The 25,507-nt window shown below is 42.2% G+C and overlaps 1 protein-coding gene across 1 annotated transcript; it reads left to right on the top strand.

Moving 5' to 3' along the window:
• The first annotated feature begins 467 nt into the window (after positions 1-467).
• Positions 468-25,507, top strand: LOC120886544 (CD226 antigen-like). Its single transcript, XM_078028140.1, has 4 exons — positions 468-810; positions 17,324-17,420; positions 21,269-21,326; positions 23,899-25,507. The coding sequence occupies exons 1-4, from the start codon at positions 546-548 to the stop codon at positions 24,010-24,012; spliced, it is 534 nt and encodes a 177-aa protein (XP_077884266.1). The 5' UTR covers positions 468-545; the 3' UTR covers positions 24,013-25,507.

The following is a 25,507-nucleotide window of genomic DNA, read 5'->3' as shown; positions in this document are numbered from 1 at the left end:
CTAGGCAAGGGCTCTGCCACTGAGCTACAGCCCCAGCCTCTAGTACCTTTTTTTATATCCACTAAAAGCCTAGTTGGTATGACTCTAATCTGGAAATTTTGATACTCACAGTCGGATCCTGAGTCACTGGCTCAGCATGACTGCAGGAGTGTTGTGAAGTTTAGACTCATGATAAAATCACTAAAGAGAAAAGTGCCAGGGGTTTTGGTTATATTTCTCATTATCTGGTTAACCAAGAAACACTGCAAGACTATGTGTGAATGTCGAGTCCTCTTTTCTGACTACCAGCCTTTAAGAAATTCCTTTCTCTTGCAAAAGTGCAATATAAAGTCATCACTTACCAAGGGTGAAACTCCATTAAATAACATCGCCAACCATTTTGATAGAACTTTCTGTCTGGCTTCCACCTCTGAGTCCAACAATGTGACTACCTAAGTCTAATCACGTGCTACTTCTTTTCAGATAGTTTTGAGACAGATGCACCATTGAATCACCACATCGTCTCAGAATCTGGAAAAAATGTCACACTCAACTGTCAGCTTCAGATGGATGGGCTGGTGCATCAAGTCACCTGGGAAAAGATCCAGCCCCATCAGATAGACCTCCTAACCTGCTGCAACTTGTCCCAAGGGAGGAGTTACACCTCAAAGTACCCCAGGCAAATCCTTAGCAACTGCAGCCAGGGCAGCAGCACCAGCTGGATCCTCATCCCCAACGCCACCGCCTCGGACTCTGGGCTGTACCGCTGCCGCTTCTCTGCCCGCTCAGGAGAAAACGAAACCTTCGTGGCAAAACTGACCATCACTGACGGTGAGTGGGCCGTGTGTTCCAGGGGCAAAATGGGAAAAAGCCAACCACTGAGGATGGGTTGCTGCTGTTCTTTCTGTGGTGCCTGCATTCATTTAATGAGATGCTACTGTTCAATCGTGTTCTTAATGGTTTAGTTGGGGCACATTTATCATTATTCTAGGATTCAGGATCTTTTTATCTCACTTTTTCATCAGCACAAATTGTACAATTAAAAAAAAAAAACATTTTTCTATTTTTTCATCTTCCATGTTCCTGAAATCAAGAAAATCAAAACCAAAAGCATGGTGGTACGGGCCCTGTGTTTCAATCTCATTACTCCTACCTCACCAGATTCTATTGATGTTTTTGTTGCAGGTGACAGGGTGGTATCATCCCTTGGTAACCCCAGCAGTAAGGACACTGTGCTAGGTCACGTGTAAGTTGGTCTCGGGGTGACTAGAGGCACGAGCTGGGGGATCACGCAGTTGCTGCTGGGCCAGAGCAGAGCCTTTTCTCAGTTGGTTTCAGACCTGAGCACAGAAGCACCCTGACCTTGAGGCTCCCTGAGCTGACCTTCAGGGTCTGCATCTGAGTGGTGCCTTGCTTTCTTTCCTATGCTTTTGGCCAGTTTCTTGATCTTGGCTTGTGTTTGGACCTTTGGAGCCAAGGCTCCCCAGGCTTTGGCTACGCCTTTGGCCTCAGATGACGCTGCAGGCTGATAGTCCTTCCTGAACTGGAACCGAAGGAGAAAGGCTATTAACCACAGCCTCCGCCACCGCACCTGCTGGGGCCCTTGCGATGAGGACATGGCTGGAGGAGAGGGGATGTCCATGTGCAGACACTCTGTTTATTTATTTATTTATTTGTTCTAATCAGTTATACCTGACAGCAGAACGCTTTTCAATTCATTGTACACAAATGGAGCACAATTGTTCACTTCTCTGGTTGTACACAAAGTAGGGTCACACCATTTGTGCAATCAGTCATACGTGTACCTAGGGTAATGATGTCCATCCCATTTCACCATCTTTCCTCTCCCCATGCCCTTTCCCCTCCCCACCCACCCCTTTGTTCAATTCAATTTCTCCACTTGTCCCATGCCCCACCCCCATGTGAATTAGCATCCACTTATCAGAGAAAACATCCTGCCTTTGGTTTTTTGGGATTGGCTTACTTTGCTTAGCATGATATTCTCCAACTCTATCCATTTATCTGCAAATGCCATAATTTTATTCTTTTATTGCTGAGTAATATTCCATTGTATATATGTACCACAGTTTCTTTATCCATTCATCTATTGAGAGGCAGCACACCAGCCCCTCTGTCCGTCTCGAGGATGGTGGAAGCTCTGCTCATTTTCCCTCTCCAAAATAATCTAACACCGTTCTTTGACATTTTAAATGTTGATCACATTTCTGAAGACATAGAAAACAGTTCTTACTTAAAAAAATCTTGCACTACAGAAATAGTTTTTGAACCTGGCCAGGAAAAAAAAAGTGAAAACAGATACTAACTTTTTCTTAAAGACTAAGGCAAGAAAATGTTCTATTCAGAAAAAAAAAGTCATAATCATTTAAAAACATAGGAAATAAGGCCTTGTCCATTGTGGGCTGAAAAAGTAATTAGAAACATCTTAAATCACAGAGAAAATGAAGGTAAGAGATTTTTAGGAGATAGTTATTTAACTTTTACTAATTAATAAACCTGTCTTTGATTTGTCCAAATATGACTAAGTTTCTTGCAGAAAACTCTTTTTGTGTGTGTAAATTATAAACAATTTCAAAAATCTGCCAATGAAATGAAGGTGACAGTGTAATGATGGGTACTGTAAGGGCCCATGAGTTTTGAACAGCTGCAAAATGGCTTTTTGACATTCAATTGACAGATTGCAAGAGTAACAACTGGAGTTATATCCATTAGTAGAAAAGTAAAATTGATGAAGATGACAGCTATTGACTGTATGTTTTGGCTTAATTCTTTTTTCAATTATTATAAGTAAAGACTGAATCTAAAAAAACCAGTCTGAGAGAAAAATAGGTCATTTGTGTTTTGTCTGGTGCAATTTGATTATTTCAAGTCCTGAGGCTGTTTGGTCAAAAATCAATGTAGAGATTAAAGCAGAAAGACAGGTATAAGATTTGGAACAGACTTAATTTATTTCAACTGTCCAGGGAAAGGTGATTGTGACACAAATTTTATAAAGTGCCATGCATCCTTTTGATAGTTCCCATCTACTTCTTTTATAGGACGTACTATTGGATTTAAAAGAGAGATTTTTAAGACTTAAATTTACACACACACATACATATACACACACACACTCACAAATATATACACACTCCCCTGACTCTGCCTGCCTGTGTTCATTAGACAAGGAATCATTTAGTCAGAGGTCACCCAAAAGATTTTGTATAATCCCCAACCAATAGCTATATAATTGCCAACCAATAGTCCTATATCCAGGCCTTCCTGTGATTTGTGCAGAGGAGGAAGATGGCAAGGCGTGAATTGACTTGCCTTCGACTTCCTTCTCTGAGTGAAAGGAAATGCCGTCTTAGCAACACCACTCAGGGGCTGGAAGGGTATGCAGTAGTTCCAGATTGACCTTTCTGAACTTGAAACTTGACCAGAAGGGTAAGAGAGGGGAGAAAAATGTGTGTTTACTGACACCCAACCCAAATTATTTTTGGTCTTTGATAGCCTCCAGATTTTCAGTAGTCATGAGAGAGGTATTTCAGGTAACTCCAAAAGAAATGATGGAATCAGGCTATTACTGTTTAAATTGAGCTTATTAAGTATAAAAAGACTGAGGATAAAATAAATGAAATTGGCTACCACTGAAGGTTCCAAGAGGAGGCTAGTTTTGAATAAACTTCGGTTCACATACTTACTCACATCCTTCTGTGATCTTCTTCCACCCACGAGCCCATGTGACCAAGCCACCATAGGTCAAATGAGGTGTGTGGTGAGTGGAGCTGATGAGGGAGGATATGCCAATCATGGAGGGGTGAGGGGTGAATAGGGAGAGGGGGCCATGTGGGTGATGGCAATCAGATGAACAAATTGGCAGAGAGTCCAAGTTCCGGGTCAGTGTAGGATGAGGTAAGTTAAGTGACATATTGACTTGGTGAAATTCTGGATTTGTGGAATAGTCAAGGAAAACCTTTGCTGGCTCTTGAGCAAAGATGGCAGAATAGCTTCAAGGAAGAGTGGGTTGTCTCTAAGTTTCAGAGTAGAAGACTTCCACCCCTTTGGTTAGGTTTAATCCTAAGTATTATTATATTTTTGTTATTATTGTAAATGGATTATTTTTTGTATTATCTGTTGTATATAGAAATATAATGGTTTTCTCTTTCTAACCTGCTACTTTCCTGAATCGTTTGTCAGTTCTAGATGTTGTGTGTGTGTGGTCTCCAGGATTTTATACAGATGTGATTATGTCATCTGCAAATTGCTCCTTTTACTTTACCTTTCCTACTCAGATGCATCCCCCCCCCCCCCATGTCTAATTGCTATGGCTAACTCCGGCCTCTAGGACTTCACTGAGTACAAGGGCTGAGACTGGGCCCTCTCGTCTTATTCCTGATCTCAGAGGAAAGGTTCAGTTTTTCACTGTAGAGTCCTTTCACATGGGGCCTTTATTATTTGGGGGTAAGTTTCCTCTACACCTAGTGTAAGAGTCTTTATCACGAAAAGATATTAAATTTTATCAATGCCTTTTCTACTTCTATGGAGATGATCATGTGGTCTTTGATATCATTTTGTGAATGTGGTCTACTATATTGATTGATTTGCAAGCCTCGAACTGTTCGTGCATCCCCCAAGGATAAATCCTGCTTGATCACAGCATTCAAACTTTTAAACAAGCTGTTGTGTTCAGTTTGTTAGTATTTTGTTGCGGACTTCTTTGTCTATACTCACTGGGGGTATTGACTGTAGTTTTCTTGTGGTGTTGTCTGGTTTTGTTATCAGAGCATCTATTCTCATAAGATGAATTTGAAAGTGTTCTCTCTTCTACTTTTTTGGAAAAATTTAAGAAGAGTGGTTTAATTCTACCTTGTGTGTCTGGTGGAATTCATCTGTGAAGCCATCTTGTTCTGGGATTGGTGATGAGCCCCAGGCCCCAGGTCCACCTTAGCTGGGCACAAAATGGCCCAGACAAAGGGAGGGGAGAGGGGTGTCACTAAAACACCTCTCGGCCAGCTCTGCCACTCGCCCTGCCCTACGTTCTCCTTCTCTTAACCAGGCTTCTGTTTCTCACCACATTTACCTTCTTTCCACGGAGTGTCACTCAGTCCCTCGCTGTCTTCATGTCTGTGTGAGCCCAATCTGCTCACGGTCTTTGAACCATTAAGCATCTTGAATTTCTCAAACTTTGTTAACTTGAAGACTGCCACCTTTAAATGACTTAATAACTGCATCTGTCTTTATGGTCCAGACTCCTAACAAAAATTGCTGGAGGTTAGAGATTAGGACGCCTTTAAAGTTCTCCGAGTGTCTCTCTCCCATGTGCTCAACAAGGGCTCCTGACTGATATGTTAATATTTCTTCTGATTCTGGTAGGAACCATGTCCACCTTAGCTTTAAGTTTCCTGAGTAGATTATTTTGAGATTTTCTTCATCAACACTTAACATTTGAGGTTTAGCGATTGATTACCAAAGAAAAGGAGATTTCAAAAGATCAGTGGCGATGTCTGTGAAGAACACTTGCATGATCTTTTGTTTGTATATCTAACTTTTAGAAAGGCTATTTGCTCTTTAACTTTTCATTTTCTTTATTTTGTTCATTTTTTTTAACATAATGCTACATATTTGCTAGTCTCAAGGACTGGAGGATGGGATTTGTAAATTAAGATTATAGGAGTATTCATTAGGAAATGGTGCTCCCACAGCCAAGGGACTCTTCCCACATATTTCTTCAGTAAGACTTGAGGTTGGCAAAGATGGACCAGGGGGAATAGAGTGTTATAGATGATGCATCTTGGCTATTGATGGCTTGGTGAATACTGCTGAGTCTAAGTCTCTATCCTCTTGAGTTGAACTATGAGAATGTTGAAGAAGAAATAAATTTCATTTCTTTTTTTATTTCATTTATTTCTTTGGTCTTTAATTTCTGCTAAAATGGACCCAATTTGCTCCCCGTTGATTTGGATTCTAGAGCAGTTTCAGGTTAGAGATAAGTTAATTTTTTTTTTATTTTTAGGATTTTGTTAATTCACAGCCTTCTTTCCTATTCCTATAAATTTAGAATTTAGGATTTAGAATAGAGCTGCTATACACTGAGCTGATGGACACATCCATTTCCATGGTACAGTGCGATGAACTTCAGCCTTTTATAATCTTTCCCTACATAGAAAACAAAATGTCCACAGCAGTTAATTTATATGATAGGACCACACAACCAGAATCCCATAGCAGCAGTGACACTACTTATAATTAGAATAGCTTCTACTGAAACAGATCTGCCACAATTTTCAGCCCAATTTAGTTTGCTTTTAAAATTCTGGATGATGACTGGGTATCCAGATGTAACATACTGTTTTCAACATCACAAATGAGTTGATTCCTCAATTATGGCCTATTAGGTCATTGTACCTTTCAGTTGCCTCTGCCCAAAGCAGGATTTTTATAAGGCATTGCATTAAAAAAATGCAACTGGTCAGTTAATTTTCTTTATAAGCCCCACATATTGATTTATTTCTCCAAATGCACAATTCCATGGAATGTTTGTCTATAGTCATTTTTTATACGTACCCTACTTGTGGAGATAAATAAGATATTGAATTGAATAATAGTGACAAGTTAATATCAGAGAGAAGGAATTTCTGAAAGGTCACACATTAAATTGATTTGGTAAGTAACACTGTTGAGTGTATATAGTAATGTATATACACTAGGAATTGCTATTCTGTAAGTGGGTCTTTGTCTTTAGATTGAATATCAATCTGTTTTCATGAAGTTTTCTTCTCTGGTACAAGTTTTACAGGTAGAAATTTAAATTCAGGCAAACATACTGATTTTCTGCCCCCTTAAAACCTGTGCGTGGCCACATTTATTCAAGAGCCTTTCTAATGACTCCAACTGCAAAATTGCCACTTATGCTTTTTTTGTAATGCATGGAATTTTCATTCTAAAAACTCCAGGGAATTGTTAACAGCCTGTGACTGCCCCTTAGAGCTTTATTAGAAACTGAACGTGGGCGAGTGAGTATTTTCTCCAAAGGCAAGAAGAAAATTACTTAACATGTTTTGAAATTGATTCTTCATATAAGATTAATGGCATTTTCATCTTAACAAAAATTTTCATTGTATAAATTCTAATTCATTTAATCAGATGAAGATTGCTAACTCCATCTGAAGCATTTCCAAAATTCTTGACTTGATCCTGAAAAAAAATTCAAAGGCAACATAATGGTTTCGTAGAGGACTATGTTATTTAAAAGATAAGGACATGAAGAATAAGCATGGATCTGTCATTCTTAGAGTTATGTCTTTGAACCTCAGTTTGTATCTTTTAAAACTATAATTTACACTGAAATGATTCAGTGATTCCTAAAGGTATTTACTCAACAGAGAAATATGTTTTCCTTTAAAGCTTTTATAAAATAAATATTTTGCCATCCTCATTGACCACTCTTAAATTTATTTCCAGAATAAATTCAGTGCACTTCACTATTTTTTAGAACTCTGAAGTGGCCACGGTGCTCAGTGATTTATCTGTCATAGTGACTTTTTATTTTATTTACTCACAAGAAATTATTCCTTTCAAAAGTACAAAGTTGGAATGTTAATGTTCTCCCTGGGTTGGTGGAAAGGTAAACAGTGTTAGCAATATTAAAAGTGAGAAAAATGAAAAAACACCTTGTCATCATGATGATGGGCGTGGGCAAGGGAAGAGCAGATGTGGTTGTCAAGACCACATTAGCAATGGATGCTCAAGGACCCAATGTGCCCATGACCCCAACTTTGAGCTAGGTAGAGAGTAAATTTGTGCATATAGAAAAAGGCAGCTCACAAAGTATAGGTGTTTGATGTTAATGGGCCTCAGTTTCTTCCATCTCATCTGGTGCAGTTAGATAGACTCTTCATTCTTTATTCATGTGTGTGTGTGAGTGTGTGTGTGTGCACACACGCACACACACACGCATGCACACGTATATGCATTAATAAATCTGTGAACATTCGTTAGAAGGAGCAACAGACTCATTATTCAACCTGCTGTGGTAAACAGTCAATCAATACGTGTGATTTATACCCATACTTAACACATGCATATATGCCAACTCTAAAATACTTTCATCATTTTATTTTGCTTTTAGGTTGACTACTGTTTTGCTTCCTAATCCAATAAAGGAAGGTATCTTTTTTGAAATCTCATCATGCTGTTCCTTTTAAAATCATTGGCTCTTTTATAAGATGAAAGATCAAAGGGGCACCTGGACTCTAGTGTATAAAGCTTCAGATTTAAATCATGACCAGACATCTTGTTTATTGTCAGGTATTGGTTTGTATACATTTTTTTAAAGCAACTTGGTTAACTTTTTTTTTTTTACAACTACTTAAAGTTGGATAGAAATGGAACATTCAGAGGTAACGTTCGTTCAGTCCAGTGCTTTCTGTGCATTTCATATTCTGAAAATGTCTGTATAACATTCACAACAGGCTTGCACACAGGTGTTTATGGTGGCATAGCTACAGATTGGATCTTGAACTTCTCCCTCAGGCCCACGTGTTAACAGCCTGGTCCCTGGTTGGTGCCACTTGGAGGTGAGGCACCTCTGTGAGGCAGGCCAGTGGGAAGCAGTTAGATCATCAGGGGATGTGATCTCTTGCTCCCTGTTCATGCAGTGAGCACTTTTGTTCCACCATGCACTCCCCTCTGTGTCCTGCTCCCTCTCCATAGGTCCCAAAGCAAGGGGGCTGGCCACTTGATCATGGATTGGAACCTCTCAAACCGTGAGTCACAACAATCTTTTCCTCTTCACAAGTTGGTCATCTCACGTATTTGTGTCAGTGATGGGAAGCTCGCAACAGCCATATGGTTTGAATTTTGATGTTTTCTAAGGACACCTCAAAATAGTTATAACTAGCAGCTGCAAGAATTGTCCTGGGGCTGTGTCTTGGCCACTACTGGATGAGCATATGTGTCGTTCTTCTATGTGCGCCAGTGGCTATTCTAAGAATTTGTGCATAATTGCTTCTTGACCTGTCACAACAACTCTGATGTATCCATGTTTTACAGATGAGGAGGTGAGGCCCCGGAGAGTTCAGGCAATTGATCTTACGGCCAGGGAGTCGAGGGGCTGGGATTCAGAGCTGTGAGACTGGCTGCAGGGTCCTTGTCCTTAGCCACAGATCTGTACTTCTACTCCAAGCAGAAGAAAACTGTCATCACTGTCAGCAGCTGGTACCTGGAGGGTCCCCTCCTCCTTCCAGGAGGTCTGTGCACAGGTTTCAAGCTGGGCCGACACAGGGCAGGTGCGGGCCCCGAAATGGGGCTCCATCTCCCTGGGTTTTCCTCCAGCACAGGGGCTTCAGCTCACTCTGGTCCGCAGCCTCAGGCTCAGGCGCTGTGTGGGGAGTTGTTCTCCAGACCCTGCTGTTCTTTATTCCAGGGCTTCATGTATGTCAGGGAGTCGGGTCACATGGGACAGGCTTTCCACATGGTCTACAAGTGACTCAGACGGGGTCCATGGAGCAGGTGCTGGTGCTGATGAAGTCAAGTCCATGCCAAGAACAGATGAGGAAATCCTGTGGCTTAAATGTTTCCCTCCATGTTCAAATGTTGGAAACCCAATCCCAGTTGACAGATAGGAATATATCTATATCTATATCTATATCTATATATATATTAGCTATACACGGACACAGTGTCTTTATTTTTTTTGTTTATTTTTATGTGGTCCTAAGGATGGAACCCAGTGCCTTACATGTGTGAGACAATCGCTCTGTCACCTGGGGCTGACAGACAGGACCTTGAAGAGGCCAGGAGGCCAGGAGGGCGGTCTCCATTGAAGGATGAATGTCCTTATGGTGGGGTGGGGTTATCATGGAGTGCGTTCCTGAGAAAAGGCTGAGTCCACTGCTTCCTTCTCTCTCACTCTTGCCCTTTCTTGCCCTCCCACCACCCATGGGAGGACAGTGCAGCACAAAGGCCCTGGCCGGACTCCAGCCACCCTGGTGTTGGACCTCAAGAACCCTGGTATTAGTAGCTTAAGAAGGACTGGGACAGGGAACTCTAGGAGAAGCCTCTGGGCATCAGGAGGGTGACGTGGTGACATCTCAGCCCCGACATGACTTCTGGGCATTGTGAAGCACCTGTGCACCCCTCCATCAGAGCCCCCCTAGATTCTTCCCCTCTGGAAAAGTCTGCTCCCTTCAGCGCATGCCAGGGATCTGCTACAGGTTCCCTCACACGCCCCTCCTTCCGTCTTAAGCTCCTCTTTCCTTAAACCCTGCTCTCCCTTTGCTCTTGTACGGTAGATCTTAATTACTTAATGGCTACTGCAGTCAGAGCTGGAGTGTGTGGCTCCGCAGGGATAGCGAAGTCTTAAGTATAAAACCTTCCAAGACAAACCAGAGTTTACTTCCTGTAAACTCTGGTTTGTCTTGTACATGCATTTCAAAGAGTTGAAGAGACCAAAACAGATTTGAGTTTTCTAAAATGAAGGCTACAGATAACAGATAACATATTCTGACCATTTGTATTCTCTCCCATTTATATAACTTCATATTCTTCAGCTAAATGTGTCAGTCGTATGGTTGCCTATTGGGTGTCTTATTGCAGCTTGTAGGTGGCAAGTTGTTTATCTTGATAGCATCAGAACATTTGAACATTTCCTATTGTATCCTTGAGGATAAGCATAATAGTAACATTGTAGTATAGAGTTAGCCTGGCTAAACCACAGGAATATTAAACCCTATGCTGCGGAAATAGAATCAGAAACAAAATCTACTCCCTACAAAAGAGGAAAAATTACTCCACAAGGTAGAAGGGAAAGAAAACAGTTTTATTATTGAATAAACAAACACTGAATCAGAATGTTACCTGCCTCCCAGGAAGTCTACTAAGAGATTACAGGGATGGAAAGAAATCTCACTGTTTTATATACCAGCAAGTAGAGCCCCGTGCATGCATGTCCTAAAGGTAAATAGTAAGCAGGCTTCAGGAAAGGGGCTTGAGGGCACCATTTGTCACACATAGTCCATCCTGGGCTCCCCCGGTAATGCGGGTGGCCACCTGTGTTAGCTGAATGGCTTTACTCACAGGGAATCCAAACATCTCAGTCTTCCTGAAGGAGTGGTTGCCATTCGGGGGCAGAGCCAGTGGAATCCAGCCTCCCTCCCTTCCTCCCACAGAGACTGGGATGATTCCTTTTCACAGGGATGGCTCCCAAGTCCTGGAGAAAGATTCTTCTCCATTACAAAGTTCATGAGAACCTCCCTTGGATTTTAAAAAGATTTACATGCATTTCAAAGAGTTGAAGAGACCAAAACAGATTTGAGTTTTCTAAAATTAAGGCTACAGGAAAGGAAAGAGTGGAGAAATCAGCAGAGGGACAGGGGTCAGCTGCCAGAGTCCCTCTGGAAGGTGCTGTAGACTGCAGCAGTGATTCCCAAAGCCAGTTCTGTGGTCACTGCTGTGGAATGTTCTGGAGTGCTTCCTGAAAAACAGATTCCCAGGCCTTGTCTCCAAGTCTGCAGATGAGAGTGATGTACGCGGCTCCCCATGATCATCAACGCTTTGCACTGAGTCTTGACCCGAGTGGGAGACCTGTCGAGTCTGTTCCTGTGCACTTTTATTTCTAGGGTTCTAATGTGCAATTATCTGAACATGTCTTGGCAAAAATCAGGAATCATAAATTAGACAAATATATAAAAAGAGAAAAGGAAGTAGACGTAACCTGACCTGTGCTTGGTCCACCAAGGAGAATATCTCTTGTGGGAACTCTCACCTTTGGCTCAAAACCTCCCTCAGTCTTGATCAGGATTATTTGCCCTTGGGAATCTGGCTTCCTGTTAAAATTACTTAACAGTAAACTCAGAAAATTGACAAAGAAAGAAATCCCCTGTTTAGTAAGGTAAAGAAATATGTTATCCAGTATGAAATTACTTCATATGGCTCCTATAAACAAGGTATATGTATCATGTGTATACATGTGTATTTATATATAAAAACTATATTATCAGTAACATAGGTGCATAACGTATGTGTTCTTACAGTAATGTAATGAGAACGTTGCTTTAAGAAGGGTCATTGGTATCAAGAAACAATGAAAATATGACTTCTCAGTTGGAATTTGCTAGGAGGACTCACAGGACTCAGCACTGGTGGATTTCAGCAAAAGGATCCAAAGTCAGTGAAGGAGAAAGATGCACCGGGCCAAATGGGAAGGATTGACTGATACCCCAGAAGAAAAGCACGTGCTTAGCATACACCAGACTGACGTGGAGACATCTAAGCACAATGAGCTCCTTCAGTCCAGCAGTGGTAGAAAGGCACAATGAGGCCGTGTTCCCACGTGCCAGCCAAGGACCAGGCTTGTGAACAGGCTCTTCTGGGGACCGTACTCTGGGCCGCTATAGCAAGTCTTCTACGGGTGCTGACTCACTAATGAAGTGGGCCAGACATGCCCAGTTCTTGATATTCTGACTCATGGTGCATTTGAATAATGTGTGTTTACAAGCAAACGAGGCGAGTGTGCAGAAAGCGTAAGACTAAGATGTACTTGGGCAAGAAGGTGAGGCATCTCATATAATAGACTCAGTCATGAAATTTTTCTCAATAAATATACAAAATCAAAGATGTTTACCCTGCTTTTGTCCACATGCAGACTTGAGCACCCTGCCATAGGCCAGTCACCATGGAGCACCCATCTCATGGTACAGCGCGGTGACACGGATGGAGCCAAGATCACTAATGCAGTCCTGCTGCCTGGTACAGCGTGGGCTCTTCTAGACTGTGTGCTTTTCGGCTGGCAGAGTTCCAAAGTGCTTGAGCTGGTTGGGAAACTGTTTTACAGCAAGAGAGGCAAACTGTTAACAGAAATTGCACTTTAGGTTAGAAACCTGCTCCCTTTGGGTTGTTCCGTAATTATCGGATAATTATTTCGAGTCTCTGTTTCTTATGTTTCCCAGTTAAAATCTGAAAACATTTTTCTTTTGGGAAAAAATATTTGTTATTTACTCAGAAGAAAGATGGGAGGTTGATGTCATGGTTTCTGAAAATCATTTATTCCCTACAACCTTCTTGCTATAAAACAGGCTAAAGTTTCTGAAATACAAAGAGCATAAAACTGATTTACACAAAGACAAGTGACCTTTGAAAACTTGGGATATCACCAGGCCCATATCCATCTGATGCATATTTCATTTTTGATGCAACGAACTTTGGGCTTTCGTTATTTCCAGTCTAAGATTGTTTTATGTTCGTTGATGGACACTACCTCTGTCCTTCCCCAAGACCTGAATCTGACTGCAGGAACAAGCATCCTCCATTACATGACTAGTTCAACACAACATCTCAACACAAAACAAACGAAATTATTTATTTAACTCTAATTGGGAATGTGTGCATATAAAATGTAAGTGTATATGTAATGTACACTATTAATAGTTTATGTTATGTGCTGTTTAAAATATTTAAAGAATGTCTGTGTATTTTAGTTCAGTCCCCTAGTGACCCTTGGGTTTTATTTCATCGTCATCTCACATCTGCAAAGATAAAGAGACTGAATGTCCTTTAATGAGATCTTCCAAGGAAAGAATTAGAAGACAGGACAAGGCCCCACGGCTTCCCTCCTCCATGTCTGTGTTTCCAGCCAACTGAAGTCTAATGGAAATGAAGTTTGGGTATTTTCCTGCATCATCCAGAGAGTTAGACTGGGAATGACCTTCTCCTGCACACTCTGTCAGCTCACACCTCTCCACCCTGCGCCCGCACCACTGGGTGCATTGCATCTGGACAGAGAATGAGAGCTAACATTTCTTTCTCTTCTTAATGAGGCAAGAAAAGAGTAGTTGTAACTGATATTTTCCAGGACTTATCAGGCCTGGTTAGAGGCTTGGAAAGCATGAGTTCTTCTGGCTTGTTTTCTGGTCCAGTTATTTAGGTTATTAGTTACTGGGTGTCTTCACTCCCTAACCCACCCGTCTCCAATAAAGGAGGAACCCCAGGCATTCGGGCGACTCTGCCCGCCTGGCTCTGCAGGAAGGGCCCGGCAGCATTTCTGTCATGAACCATTTCTAAGGTTTGTAACTCAGCCATAAATACTTGTCACCAGCAGAAACTTAGCCCGGAGGGTCATAGGCCTGGAGTAAATTATTCATTTATAAATTTCACTGACTTGCTTTAAATTGTCTTAACTGTATTTATCTTTTGTGATGGGAGGAGAAATAATGGCTTTATGGTTCAAGACATTTTTGTCCCCCTATGAATCAACGAGCGTTGGGATGTAAGCAAAAAAGTCAGCAAAAATGTGGCCACTGGAAACAGACAGCGATTCTCCTTTCTTCAGAGGAGGGCTTGAGGGCCAACATCATTCAACTGAAGCTCTATTAACAGAACTTGGGGGAGACAGTGAGCGCTCTGAGCTGTTAACTCCCCAAAGCAGCCCTTCCCATTTGCTTTTTCTTCTTCCACATGAGGCCCAGCAAGCTGCGTGGTCACCGGAGTCTGACCATTCATGCTACATCGGGCCAGACAGGGCAGGCAGGGGTGGGAGGTGACCCTGTCTCGGATGGTCCATGTGCCCCCTCTGAGAGGCCGATCTGCACCTCTCCTCCATGCTTTTACATTTATTTCTTAAGAGAAAATACGAGTTCCATGCCACTTTTTAAGTCACATAGGACTTTTCAAAATAACATAAATTCCATTCTCTATAGGTAATACCAGTTACACATACGCCTTGAAATAGCATCCATGTAAATACTGAATAAATAAATGATCTGACTTCATTGGTCTCACCTTGCTAGAAACAGTTAAAAATAGGAAACATTTCAAATTGAAACATTTGAAATTTGGATTTATAACTGACCAGTTGTGATACAAATGGGCACACTTTCAAGTGGATTCTACTTCTGAATTCGTATAACTTAAAGCTTAATTAAAAATGTTGTCTGCACTCTTAAGCATTCTGTCTACTTCTAAGGAGTTCTACATCCTGCTCTATTAAAAACAGTCACTAAAGTTTGGTAGAATGTTCTGTTTTACGCATGCAGACCTTCAAAATTTTGTCCTGATTTTTCCTGATTAAAAAGGCAAGAGACCTTTTAGAAAAATTTGGAAATACCAAAAAGCCTAAAGAAAACAACTGCTTTAAAGTTTTTAAAAATTGTCAAAGATTAAATATAGTAAAGGTGTATAATATAATGGTTTGATACATGTCAGTATTGCGTAATGATTACCATAATTAGCATGTCCCTTACCACCTATGCTGCACACTGGGTCCCCTCAACTTGCTCATCTTACCACTGAACGTCTGTACCCTCTAACATTTCCACCATCTCTGCACCCTCAGCTCCTGGAAAGCACTGTTTTCCTCTCTATTATTGTTTTGACAATTCTAGACGACACTACAGGTGAGATCACGTGGCGTCTTTCTATGTCTGGCTTATGTCACTTAGCATAATGTCCTCTAGGTCCATACATGTTGTCACAAGTCTCAGGATTTCATTGTCAAAAAACACAAATAATCCAAATGAAAAAAAAAATGAGCACTAGACTTGAAAAAAAAGAAGACATGACACTGGCAATTAGATACATGAAAAAATGGTCAAGATCACTACTCATCAGGGAAAAGCAAATCAAAGCCACAGTGAGATAGATACCACCTCAGCCTGTGAGGAGAGCTGCGATCAACAAGACTAGAGATCATCAATGTTGGTGAGAGTGTGGAAGAAAAGGAAGCCATCTACCTTGTGGGGAATTTAAAGTGCAATACCATTATGGAACATGGTATGGAGGGGCTTCAATAAAAATAGAACTATCATATCACCAGAGCAATCTCTCTGTTGGGTGTAGCCACAAAGAAACACCGTCAGTGTCTTGAAGAGACATCTGCACCCCATGTTCATGCAGCATAATTCATGATGGTCAGCAGGTGGGTACAGCCTCTGTGCCCATCCACAGACAAGTGGATGAAGAACACGTGGTTTACAGACACAATGAATAATATTCAGCTTATAAAAGAAGGAAATCCTGTTCTTTGCAGCAACACTGATTAACCTGGAGGATATATGCCAAGTGAAGTGAGCCAGGCACGGAGAGAAAAATACTGCATGGTTGATCTTTTCTCCATGTAGAATCTAGGATGAACAAATTTAAAGCATAAAAAAGTTTATCATCTGTCATTGTAGTAAAGCTCCCAGAAGACTGAGGGGGTCTAGACAGTGAGTTCTTGTCATGGAAAAACCTTTAGGGACGTGGTGACGTAGGAGGGAAGAGGTGGTCTGAGGACAGGAGGGGCGAGAGTTGGTGGAGAAGCATGATTTTCCACTTGCGCTGGCTCCAGACCCCTGCAGTCACAAGTCTTCTACTTTCGGTCTCAAGAGGGAGGGAAGCTGAACTGTGCTGTAGCCCACGCCCTTCCTGTGTGGCAAGATGGGCAAATCTGCTGTCCCAAAGAAAGACACAGTGAAGAGAACAGGTCCAGTGCACGTCAGCCCCATTCCCACCAGCCACGGGGACAGATGGGCTTCTCCTCGGGGGAGGTGCCCCACAGGTGTTCTGTGGGTGGCGATGGGTGGGGTGTGCTGGGCCAGGAGGCCCCGGCAGAAGGCTGAAATGGTATTGACCCGTGGGGGCTCATGCTGCAGAGGTGACGTTGCTGTGGGATTAGTTCTGCATTCTTTGGAACAACAGCTCATTAGAGTCCTACCACAGCTCCATGGTGTCATCAGAACCGAGTCATCGCCACCACTGGAATAAAGAGAGGCCCACGCAGGGAAGGTAAAGGACGCCTCTGCTGGAGGCCCTCCGCTTCACCGTGACAGGCCCAGGACGAGGCTCCAGACTCCCGCGCCACTTCAGTCCATTTCTGGGAAACTCTGAGTTGGAGTAACATGCTTCCCCTGACTTTTATCATCAACTCAAATGTAGTTGAAGATATTCTTAAACAAAATTCTGTGGGTTAACATTAAGGTTACATACTGTTGTGTGTTCAGCATAATGAACACGTCAAACATAAAAATTGGCCTCCCTAAGCAGGCTATTTCAGTAGCTATTTTCTTCTACAAAAGGTTTTGTGCATGGGATTGGGAGCTTTTTGGAGTGTATGTTCCACAGATTCTATTTCTTATGTTGTCGAATCCAGCTTAACAAGGAACAGATACGAACCTGTGAGGAGTCAGAAATATCAAGGAGCCTCTAAAAGAAAATTGTTTTTTTTTTTTCTCTCAATCCAACCTATTTTTTACTGTCTTCTCTGTTCTTAATATTCCATCCTGATTGATACGCCCTTTCTTCATTTTCCAACCTTCCTTTTGTGGCATTAGTTGATCCCTAATTTCTACTGTGATTTTGTTTTTTCTCCTAGGTAAAGCTGATCACCACTATCCCCTCCTTGTGGCTGGAGGGGTAGTTCTGTTGTTTGCTGTAATCATCATCATCATCATCGTCATTTCTTGTTACAGGTGAGTAGAACAAGCACCCCAGTCTGGTTTGCCCTGAGTCGCTGCGATGTTACAGGTTCTCTATCAATAACCCAACCATTTGTCAAGCTGTCTGGGCATCCACATACATTTCTTTGAATACGGCTCTTACTCAAGGGAGGAGGCCTTAATATCAGAAGCCAAAGCCAGACAGAGTCATTCCCTGAGGGATGGGCGGAGCCGGCAGCCTGCCTGCATGTTCCCCATCTCTCACCCCCTCCTCCAAGGAAATAGCTGCCAGTGAAGGCGTGTGTGTGTGTGTGTGTGTGTGTGTGTGTGTGTGTGTGTGTGTGTGTGTGTAAGAGAGGATAGTGCCTTAACTTAAGCACTCATCAGATATCTATTGTGCAAAGTGGTGAAGGAGATGTAGGGAAGCTCCCATTCTAATAAGCTAACAGTAAACTTGAAGTGTGGCGTACTTTCTGAACAGTGGTCTAGATGCTACTGTTAAGAATCACTGAGGAAGAAGAGCGGGAGGCTCACCCCGGGGAGTGGGCAGCCATGTTAATCAGCAGCAGCTTCCTGCTACTCATGGTGTGGCCCAGGGGATTTTCTTAGCCGGCCCTTTCTTCTCCAGACTCTCCGTGTCTGCCGACCCATTTGCCTAGCACTGGTTGGTCCTTCTAGAATCACACTGGGTTGGAATTATGCTGTGGGCCAACAACAGTGGTTGGAGTGTGTGTTCTACAGATTCTACAGGAGTCTGTGGGGATAGGCTTGCTGAGGGGGAAAGGGACTATTCTTTGCATGGTCTCTTATAGGTCTGTGATGGCACAGATGTGCTTGTTGGCTGTGCACATTTCCATCTCTGCTCCACTCCCAAGTAATGTGCAGCTCTTTAACAGGATTGCCAGGAGGTTTCTGCATCTCCTCTGCATGTCCTTGACCTTTGCCTCTTCTGCCACGCCCCTGCCCTCTCCAACCTGCCCTCCTGTTCTCAGACCATCCTCTCTCTAAGCCATTCCTAGTTCCTCTTTTGTCGTCCTCCTGATTAACACTGTTACCCTCCCACTGCACCCAGAGTAGTTTTAACCTCATCAGCCCTGTCACTGAAGGTGCTCGGCTCTCTGACTGCAACTTAATTTTTGTTCATAGTTTCTACCTTATTTACTTTCTCTAAAATTCACAAATTTTTATTAAAACTATGACATTTATTCTTTGAGCACACCCACTCTCTTTCATTTGCTATGCTCCCCGAATGCAGTTTCCCTGTATTTGCCCTTAATCTTGTGCATTGTAACAGGCAAGACACCAGTCCCCTCTGCGAGGGCTGTCCTGTTTCTCTGTCCCTGGGATAGACATGATGTCACCATCCAGAATCATCTTGCACTCCTATTTGCTACTCCTCACATCCTGCTTTGTATTTTAATTGTATTCGGGCTTGTCTTCCCTACTGGGGCATTCATAATGGCAGGACTGTGTTTTGTTTATGTTCTAGTGTTGGATAGCATTCAGCAGCTAATCTTCCCAAGCCGTGGAGGGTCAGTGATCATCTGCCTAATGAAAGGGGGACAGGGCCAGTCCTTTCACCTTTCTCTGCATCGTGGCTACCCTCGAGTCTTTCCCTGACCAGAAATTAGCAAATGGAGGCAGGGGCCCCAGGTTAGTGTCCTAGAGGGTTTCTCTACTGCCTTACGTTGGCTGATGAAAATGCAGACCGGGCAGAGAGAGTCTGGGGGAATAGGCAGCGTGACTGAGAGAACGCGGGGTGGACAGACCTCTGGAGGGTCACAGGTGTTGGACAGGACAGGCTTTCCTTCATGAAAACACTTTGCTTTCACATGAGTAGTTAAACTGAACTGTGGAGTCTGCTGTCCCTCTTGGGTCCAGGCGATGGGAAGATTAGTGGACGCGAGTGTCTAATCAAGGGTGAACTCCACAAAGCAAAGGGCACGGTTCTTCCTGCCTTGTCTGGTCTCCCTTTGTGGCTGTTACTTTAATTCAAAATGTTTTGGAAAATGACCCAAGGGTTTCACCAATGACCCCTGAACCCTGTCTGTCCAACCATTTGAGATAATCCCTCAGCCTCAGATGTGCAAGTCTGACTTCAGAGGGGATGCCCGTCACCTGCTCCACGGGCACTGGAAACGGCTCCTCTGCCTGGGTTGGTAGGGGTCAGAACAGCAACAGTAAGAATGGAGCATGCTGCAGGTGTGCAGTGCGGGTGAGCACCAGGAGAGCCAGCTTGTGTTCTGGGCACGGACACCTGTGTCCTGGGAAGAGCTTGAATCCTTAGGGAAACGTCAGACACGTCTCTGCAGATTGCTGTCAGGGCTTGTGCTTAGGATGAAGGTGGCATCTGGTTTTCCCGGCACCTTCCTGGTTTCAGCATTTCATCCCAAGGAGATGCCTTAGTCCCCGGCAAATGGGGACAGCTGGTCAACTTAGATCAAATGGTGATGTTCACTACCTTTATTTTACAGACAGAGGACTGATCTTTTGAGATGCAAAACACTCAGCCACATAGAGTCTGATTCCAAGCCCAACCTTCTCTTTCATTCCTCATGTTGCATGCTCCAGGCTTATTTCAACACACAGACACAGCGATCCGTCTGCGAAAGTTAGCTGTATGTTATGAGATAGACTTGTGCCACGTCATGGTTTAATTAAAGATCAAAGGTCATAGACCTGTGCCTTGGCTTCCTCATCTGTAAACAAAAGGTAATAATAGTAGCCTTATGATAGATTCCTTTGAGGAATAAATTATGTAATTTATACAAAACACTTAGAAATGAATTTTGCATGTAGTAAATTTACACAGAGAATAAGTAAATGAAAGAATAATCAACATAAATAAGGATAATAATAAGTAAATTAATGCCTATAGAATAAGATGAAGACTGTTAACATGGTAGAATTCCCAAATTACTAGAAGAGATCATTAGAATCAATATCCACCACTGAATAACTTTTCCTTGAAGAGTGACTATCACGTTTTCAAGATTTTTAATAAGGAATTGAGATCGCATCTTACAAAACACAGAACAAAACAAACCTCTATATTTTTGCATGGAATCCACCTCTTCCGTTGTTCAACAGGAATCTTTGCTTTAGGGAGATGGAAGAAGAGAGGTTGACTTTCCCCAGAATAATTGTCTTCACACTTGGATATGTTATTTCTCCTTTGTTCAACTACAGTAGCCTCTTCTTTCCTTCTCTTGTGTTTGCTCTTTTAAGATTTCTCCAGAAGTTAGGTTTCATAAGCGTCATTGGAACTGTGGAGAGTTTGTGGAGTACTGTGGTTGCAGATGGTTGCCGGCCACATCAAAGTGACTCTGGGAGAAGGGAAGCCTCAGAGCTGGGCGGGGGGGCTGAGGGCCGATGCTACCTGTAATGTAACGAGTCGCGTGATCCTTTCTCTCTGCACCTCCGTTTCCTAACCTGTTAAGTTTAGAGTTTTGATGAGATCTGAAGAAAATCATCCATACAGGTTATATAGAATAACACCTGGATGGTTTTATAACACTGAGCTCTGTGAGTGCAGTCACCTAAGAAGTTTCACTGTTGGCTTTCAAACATGTTTTAATCATGAGAATCTCTAAGTCCAAGATTCCATGGAGAAGGCTGGAAGCCCTTCTAACGTGGGTTCTCAAGGAGAGTAATTACCATGGACACTGCTGGACAGCTGCGGAGCTGTGTGCACCCTCCAGGGAGTGTGGGAGAGGTGTGCAAAGTGAGTGTCAGCCACTAGAATGCTGGACAAATACGTGTGGAGCACCTGTGGCTGGTCACGAGCACATGTTCAGTAGGGCACGTGGGCTGGGGACACGCCGAGGGGCACCATGCTGGACTGCAGCGCCTTGATGTTCCCTGTTGACTGTGTGTTTTAGAAGGAGGAGGAGACAGAAGTCCACCCCATTTAAAGAGTCCTGGGATACAAAGAGTAAGGTGAGTTCACCTGGAATTGTCATTTCCCCCCTCTTTCATGCTTTATAAATATCTTGTAAAGTCCGTCTATTTTGCAGCTATGGATCTTATTTTTTGTTTTATTTTTAATAACCTGGCAATGCAGTTGATAATTTAAGTACCAGCTATTTGAGGAAGCAGCTACTCTCTGTACTACTCTATTGATGGCTTTTGACACCAAGTTTTTTTAAATATCAATATGAATAAAGAAGCAATTACACCGACACAGTAAGAATCAACCCTGTGCATTACCGAAATCCGCACTGGTTTTCTAGGGCTACTATTACAAAGTACACAAACTGGATAGTTTGAAACAACACACACTTATTCCCTCATGACTCTGGAGAGTTGAAGTCCACAAAGAGGTGTGAGAAGACTGGTTCCTTCCTGGGGTGAGATGTTCCAAGCTTTTCTCCCAGCACCTCCCGGTGGTTGCCTGCAATCACTGGCTGTCCAAGGCTTGTATACACGTCCGATTCTGCCTGTCTTCACCTGGGGTCTCCCCTGTGTGTGTCTGTGCCCCTCCTCTTATAAAGAAACCAGTCATCTTGGAGTAAGGGGCAGCCTCCTACCCCAGTGCATCCTGATGTTCACGTCACTAATTTTATCTGCAAGGATCTTATTTCCAAAGAAGGCCACATAATGATGTTTGCAGAAGGATGTGAGTTTTATTCAAACCAGTAAAGAACATAACATTATTTTGATGTCATAAAGACATTGTGATGATTAAATTAACCTACATTCAAGGCTCAGAAGCAAAGTGTGCATATAAAAGGACATAATACATGATATTTGTTACTATTATTACCTTTAATTAATTATGAATTAATGAATGCTCAAATTACATTATAAACCTAAAGAACTTTCTTGTGGGTTGCAGGAGTCTGATGAACTATTAAAATTTCCATCTCGCTCTACTTTGCTACTGCGCATATTGTTTAGTTAAAGTAATAGAAACTTTGGAGTTTGTAGATAACAGTGATGTTTAATTTCATGTTCATTGCCTCCAGCGTATGTCAGATATTGCTCTCTTGTGCACATATTATTCTGTTTATTAAAATTCACAATCCAATGCTTGTGTTAGGATTTCACACACAGCATGAGAGTCTGATAAGGTAGGGCCTTGGGGAGGTTATTCATGGGTGGAATCAGTGCCCTTGTAAGAAGAAGCTTGCTTCCTCCTCTCTGCTTTCTGCACAAAAAGCCTGGACACAGGGAGAAGATGGCCACCCACAGATCCAGTAGGCAGCCCTCGCCACACATTTGGTCTTGGATTTCACAGCTCCAGAACTGCCAGAAATAAATGCTTGTTGTTTAAGACACTTAGTCTGCGCTGTTCTATTACAGCTTGCCTGAGTTGACAAAGGCAAACATTTTCTCAAGTGCTATCCAAAAATCACATTGATTTCTTTTTGCTTTAATTATTTGCACTTGAATTTAACACGGCTAAAAAGTCAAGTACTTAAGCACCCAATACGGGTGCTTCAGACTTCTTAATAATCTATCAACTTAAGATTTTCTGTTATTAAGCAGTTACTCTTTGCAAGTCAGATGTGTCTTTCTGACTGACTCACAGCTGGCTTTATGGCACCAAATGCAGGCTGCAGCGGCTCGGCTCCTCCAGCTGTTGCTTGGCACACAGTGGACGCTGCCCGGCCAGATCCACTTAGTGGCTTCTTTCTCTTGTTCCTTGCTATTTGCCTGCTAAAGTCAATCCAAAGGAATATTTATTGTTATGAATTTTGAAGAAAGGAGGATGCTTTAGGACTATGTTAGGTCTCCAGTTCTTCCAGGCTTTATAATAATGGTATTTATTATATCGAGGACAATTTAAAACTTTGATAGTAAGAGGGACTGTGAAGGATGAAGAGGATAGAGCTATTTGATCATTTTGCTATCCCTCACAGGTGATGTAAGTAACAAGGCACCTGGATTTTCCTCCTGCTTTCTTCTTGCAAACACCAAAATCATTCTAACTTTTGAAACCACTCACCAGAAGATCTCTCTTGCTTCTCTTTCCTCTCTCTCAATTTTGCTCTTTCTCACACCTGTATGTTTTGTCACATGTGCACATTCATCTTGTCACATGTGCACATCACTTGATTAAAGTAGAGAATATTAATGGTTATGTACCATCAGCTTGAAGGAGAAAGTTTGTTGCACAGTTCTTTCATTGTGTTCAGTTGATTATTGTTAAAGCTAGGACACTGTGTACTCTAAGAATAGTTACTAATTAAGGCATCATTCAGTAGACATTGATGGATGCCCACTGTAGGGAAATACCAACCTACTTTTGCATCTAAAAAGGAAATTCATAGCACAATACAGCATTAAAGATCTGGATTATGTTTATGCTGCATCTTATTCAGAATCCGATAAATCAAGAAAGTGATTTCTAACAGAAGTTCTATACCATGGAAGGAGTATGTTTTAGAAATTACTTGTAGTGGAATTTTGGCCTACATTATGGTTCAATTGAGAGATTTATGCTGAATATCTTTACTAGCTGATGAAACACACTGAATGATTGATACCATTGCTGTTTATTTTGTAGGCAGCCAACAACTACAGAAGCCCCATCTCCACCACTCAACCCATGGAAGACACAAGGGAGGACATCTATGTCAACTATCCTACCTTCTCTCGAAGGCCAAAACCTAGAGTCTAAGCTTTTCTCTTGATATCATCGAACTAATGAAGACTATTAGATACATGGATCTTCATAATTTCTTCCTACCACCCAATGACTGTCTTGATTCCAGTTGACGAAACTTCTTTCATTGGTAGAGAAAACACTGCGTGACCTAGAGAACATCCTGAACAGGAGTGCTTCAGGACCCCTGAGTCATGTTAGCTCCTACATAAGGGAAACTTGCTGGATCAAGCCACAGAGGAACAGGGGAGACCAGACTTGAGTGAGCTTTACTTACCAGGGCTCTAATGTTGTGTCTAGAGTTAGACATGGCCCTAAGCTGGTTCAGACCCCCTCCCACAGCAGTGGATGCACTTTTCTGGCTTTGGCCTAACTCCCATGCTGGCTTTTCTGTGTGCTTTCAAGATGGCAGCCAACCACTGAAGTCATTTGTGACCCTGTTGGCATTGGATGAAGTGTTTGTTTTTTTTAACACAGCAAACATATTCGATTATTTGCCTGTCATTAAGCAGGCATTGTGGTCATTAAGGTGAGATAGCTTACCTTAATTAAGGGTTCACCTGTAAGAGCTGGAGGTGGGGACAAAGCGCGTGAAAGGGCGATTCAGGGTATTAAAGAAGGAAAGGAACCAGGAAGCTGTGGTTGTTACTAAATGTTGACTGCAATGACATTCCAAGACATCTCTTACTAACCCACTAAAAAGTGAAACCAGGTTAGTTCTCTCTCTCTCCTCTCTTCTAGAATCTTCTCTATCATCCATAGTCCAGAAGAATACCTGGCAGCACAATGAATGAAGTCAGAGAAAGATAAATGTGACAGGGTTAGCATTTTATTTTCTCATAGAAAATAAATTTATCTCTGAATCTATGTAGAATTCTTGCCACCATCCTGGGTCTAGCCTAATGAGCAAGTGTGATAGAGGGTCCAAGAATAAATAATGTAAATACTTTTAATATCGATTTTTTTCTTTTTGCTACCTTTGAGACTTATATTTAATATGCAAATTCTCTCAAAATGGCCAGGAACTTACACATTAAGTTCTCTAAAAATAATTTTGTGTGAAAACTTGAATACATGAAGAGAGAACATGGTTGGAAGTGGTGCTATAGGGTTGTAGGGTAGAAATTTGAGCCTGGAGTCGGGAGAGTATGGAGAGGAAACAGGAAAGGAGGGAAACTCATCGGGGAATAAAGTACAAAGGGAAATGTGGGCTTCCCAGTTTGGACATTTACCCTCGTTTTTATTATCATTGCTTTAGAACTTCATATTTGGATTCATGAACTGTTTCCATGAGTTTATCAGCATAACCCAGTGGAAAGGCCGTTTGCCGGAAAACACTCTACCGTCACGTTTATCCAAGATGCTAGGGCCAAATCCCTGAGTTCACATTGTGAACCAATTTAGCACCATTTATAAAAGAAGCTGTTTCTTTTTCTCGTTTAAAATGATCTGGAAGATTCTGATAACCAAATTCTCATTGATTAATACAGGTGAGAAGTAAAACATTTCT

This window comes from Ictidomys tridecemlineatus, chromosome 12 (assembly GCF_052094955.1).
Source record: "Ictidomys tridecemlineatus isolate mIctTri1 chromosome 12, mIctTri1.hap1, whole genome shotgun sequence".
Classification (NCBI taxonomy): Eukaryota; Metazoa; Chordata; class Mammalia; order Rodentia; family Sciuridae; genus Ictidomys; species Ictidomys tridecemlineatus.
This window is presented reverse-complemented; position numbering and strand designations above follow the sequence as displayed.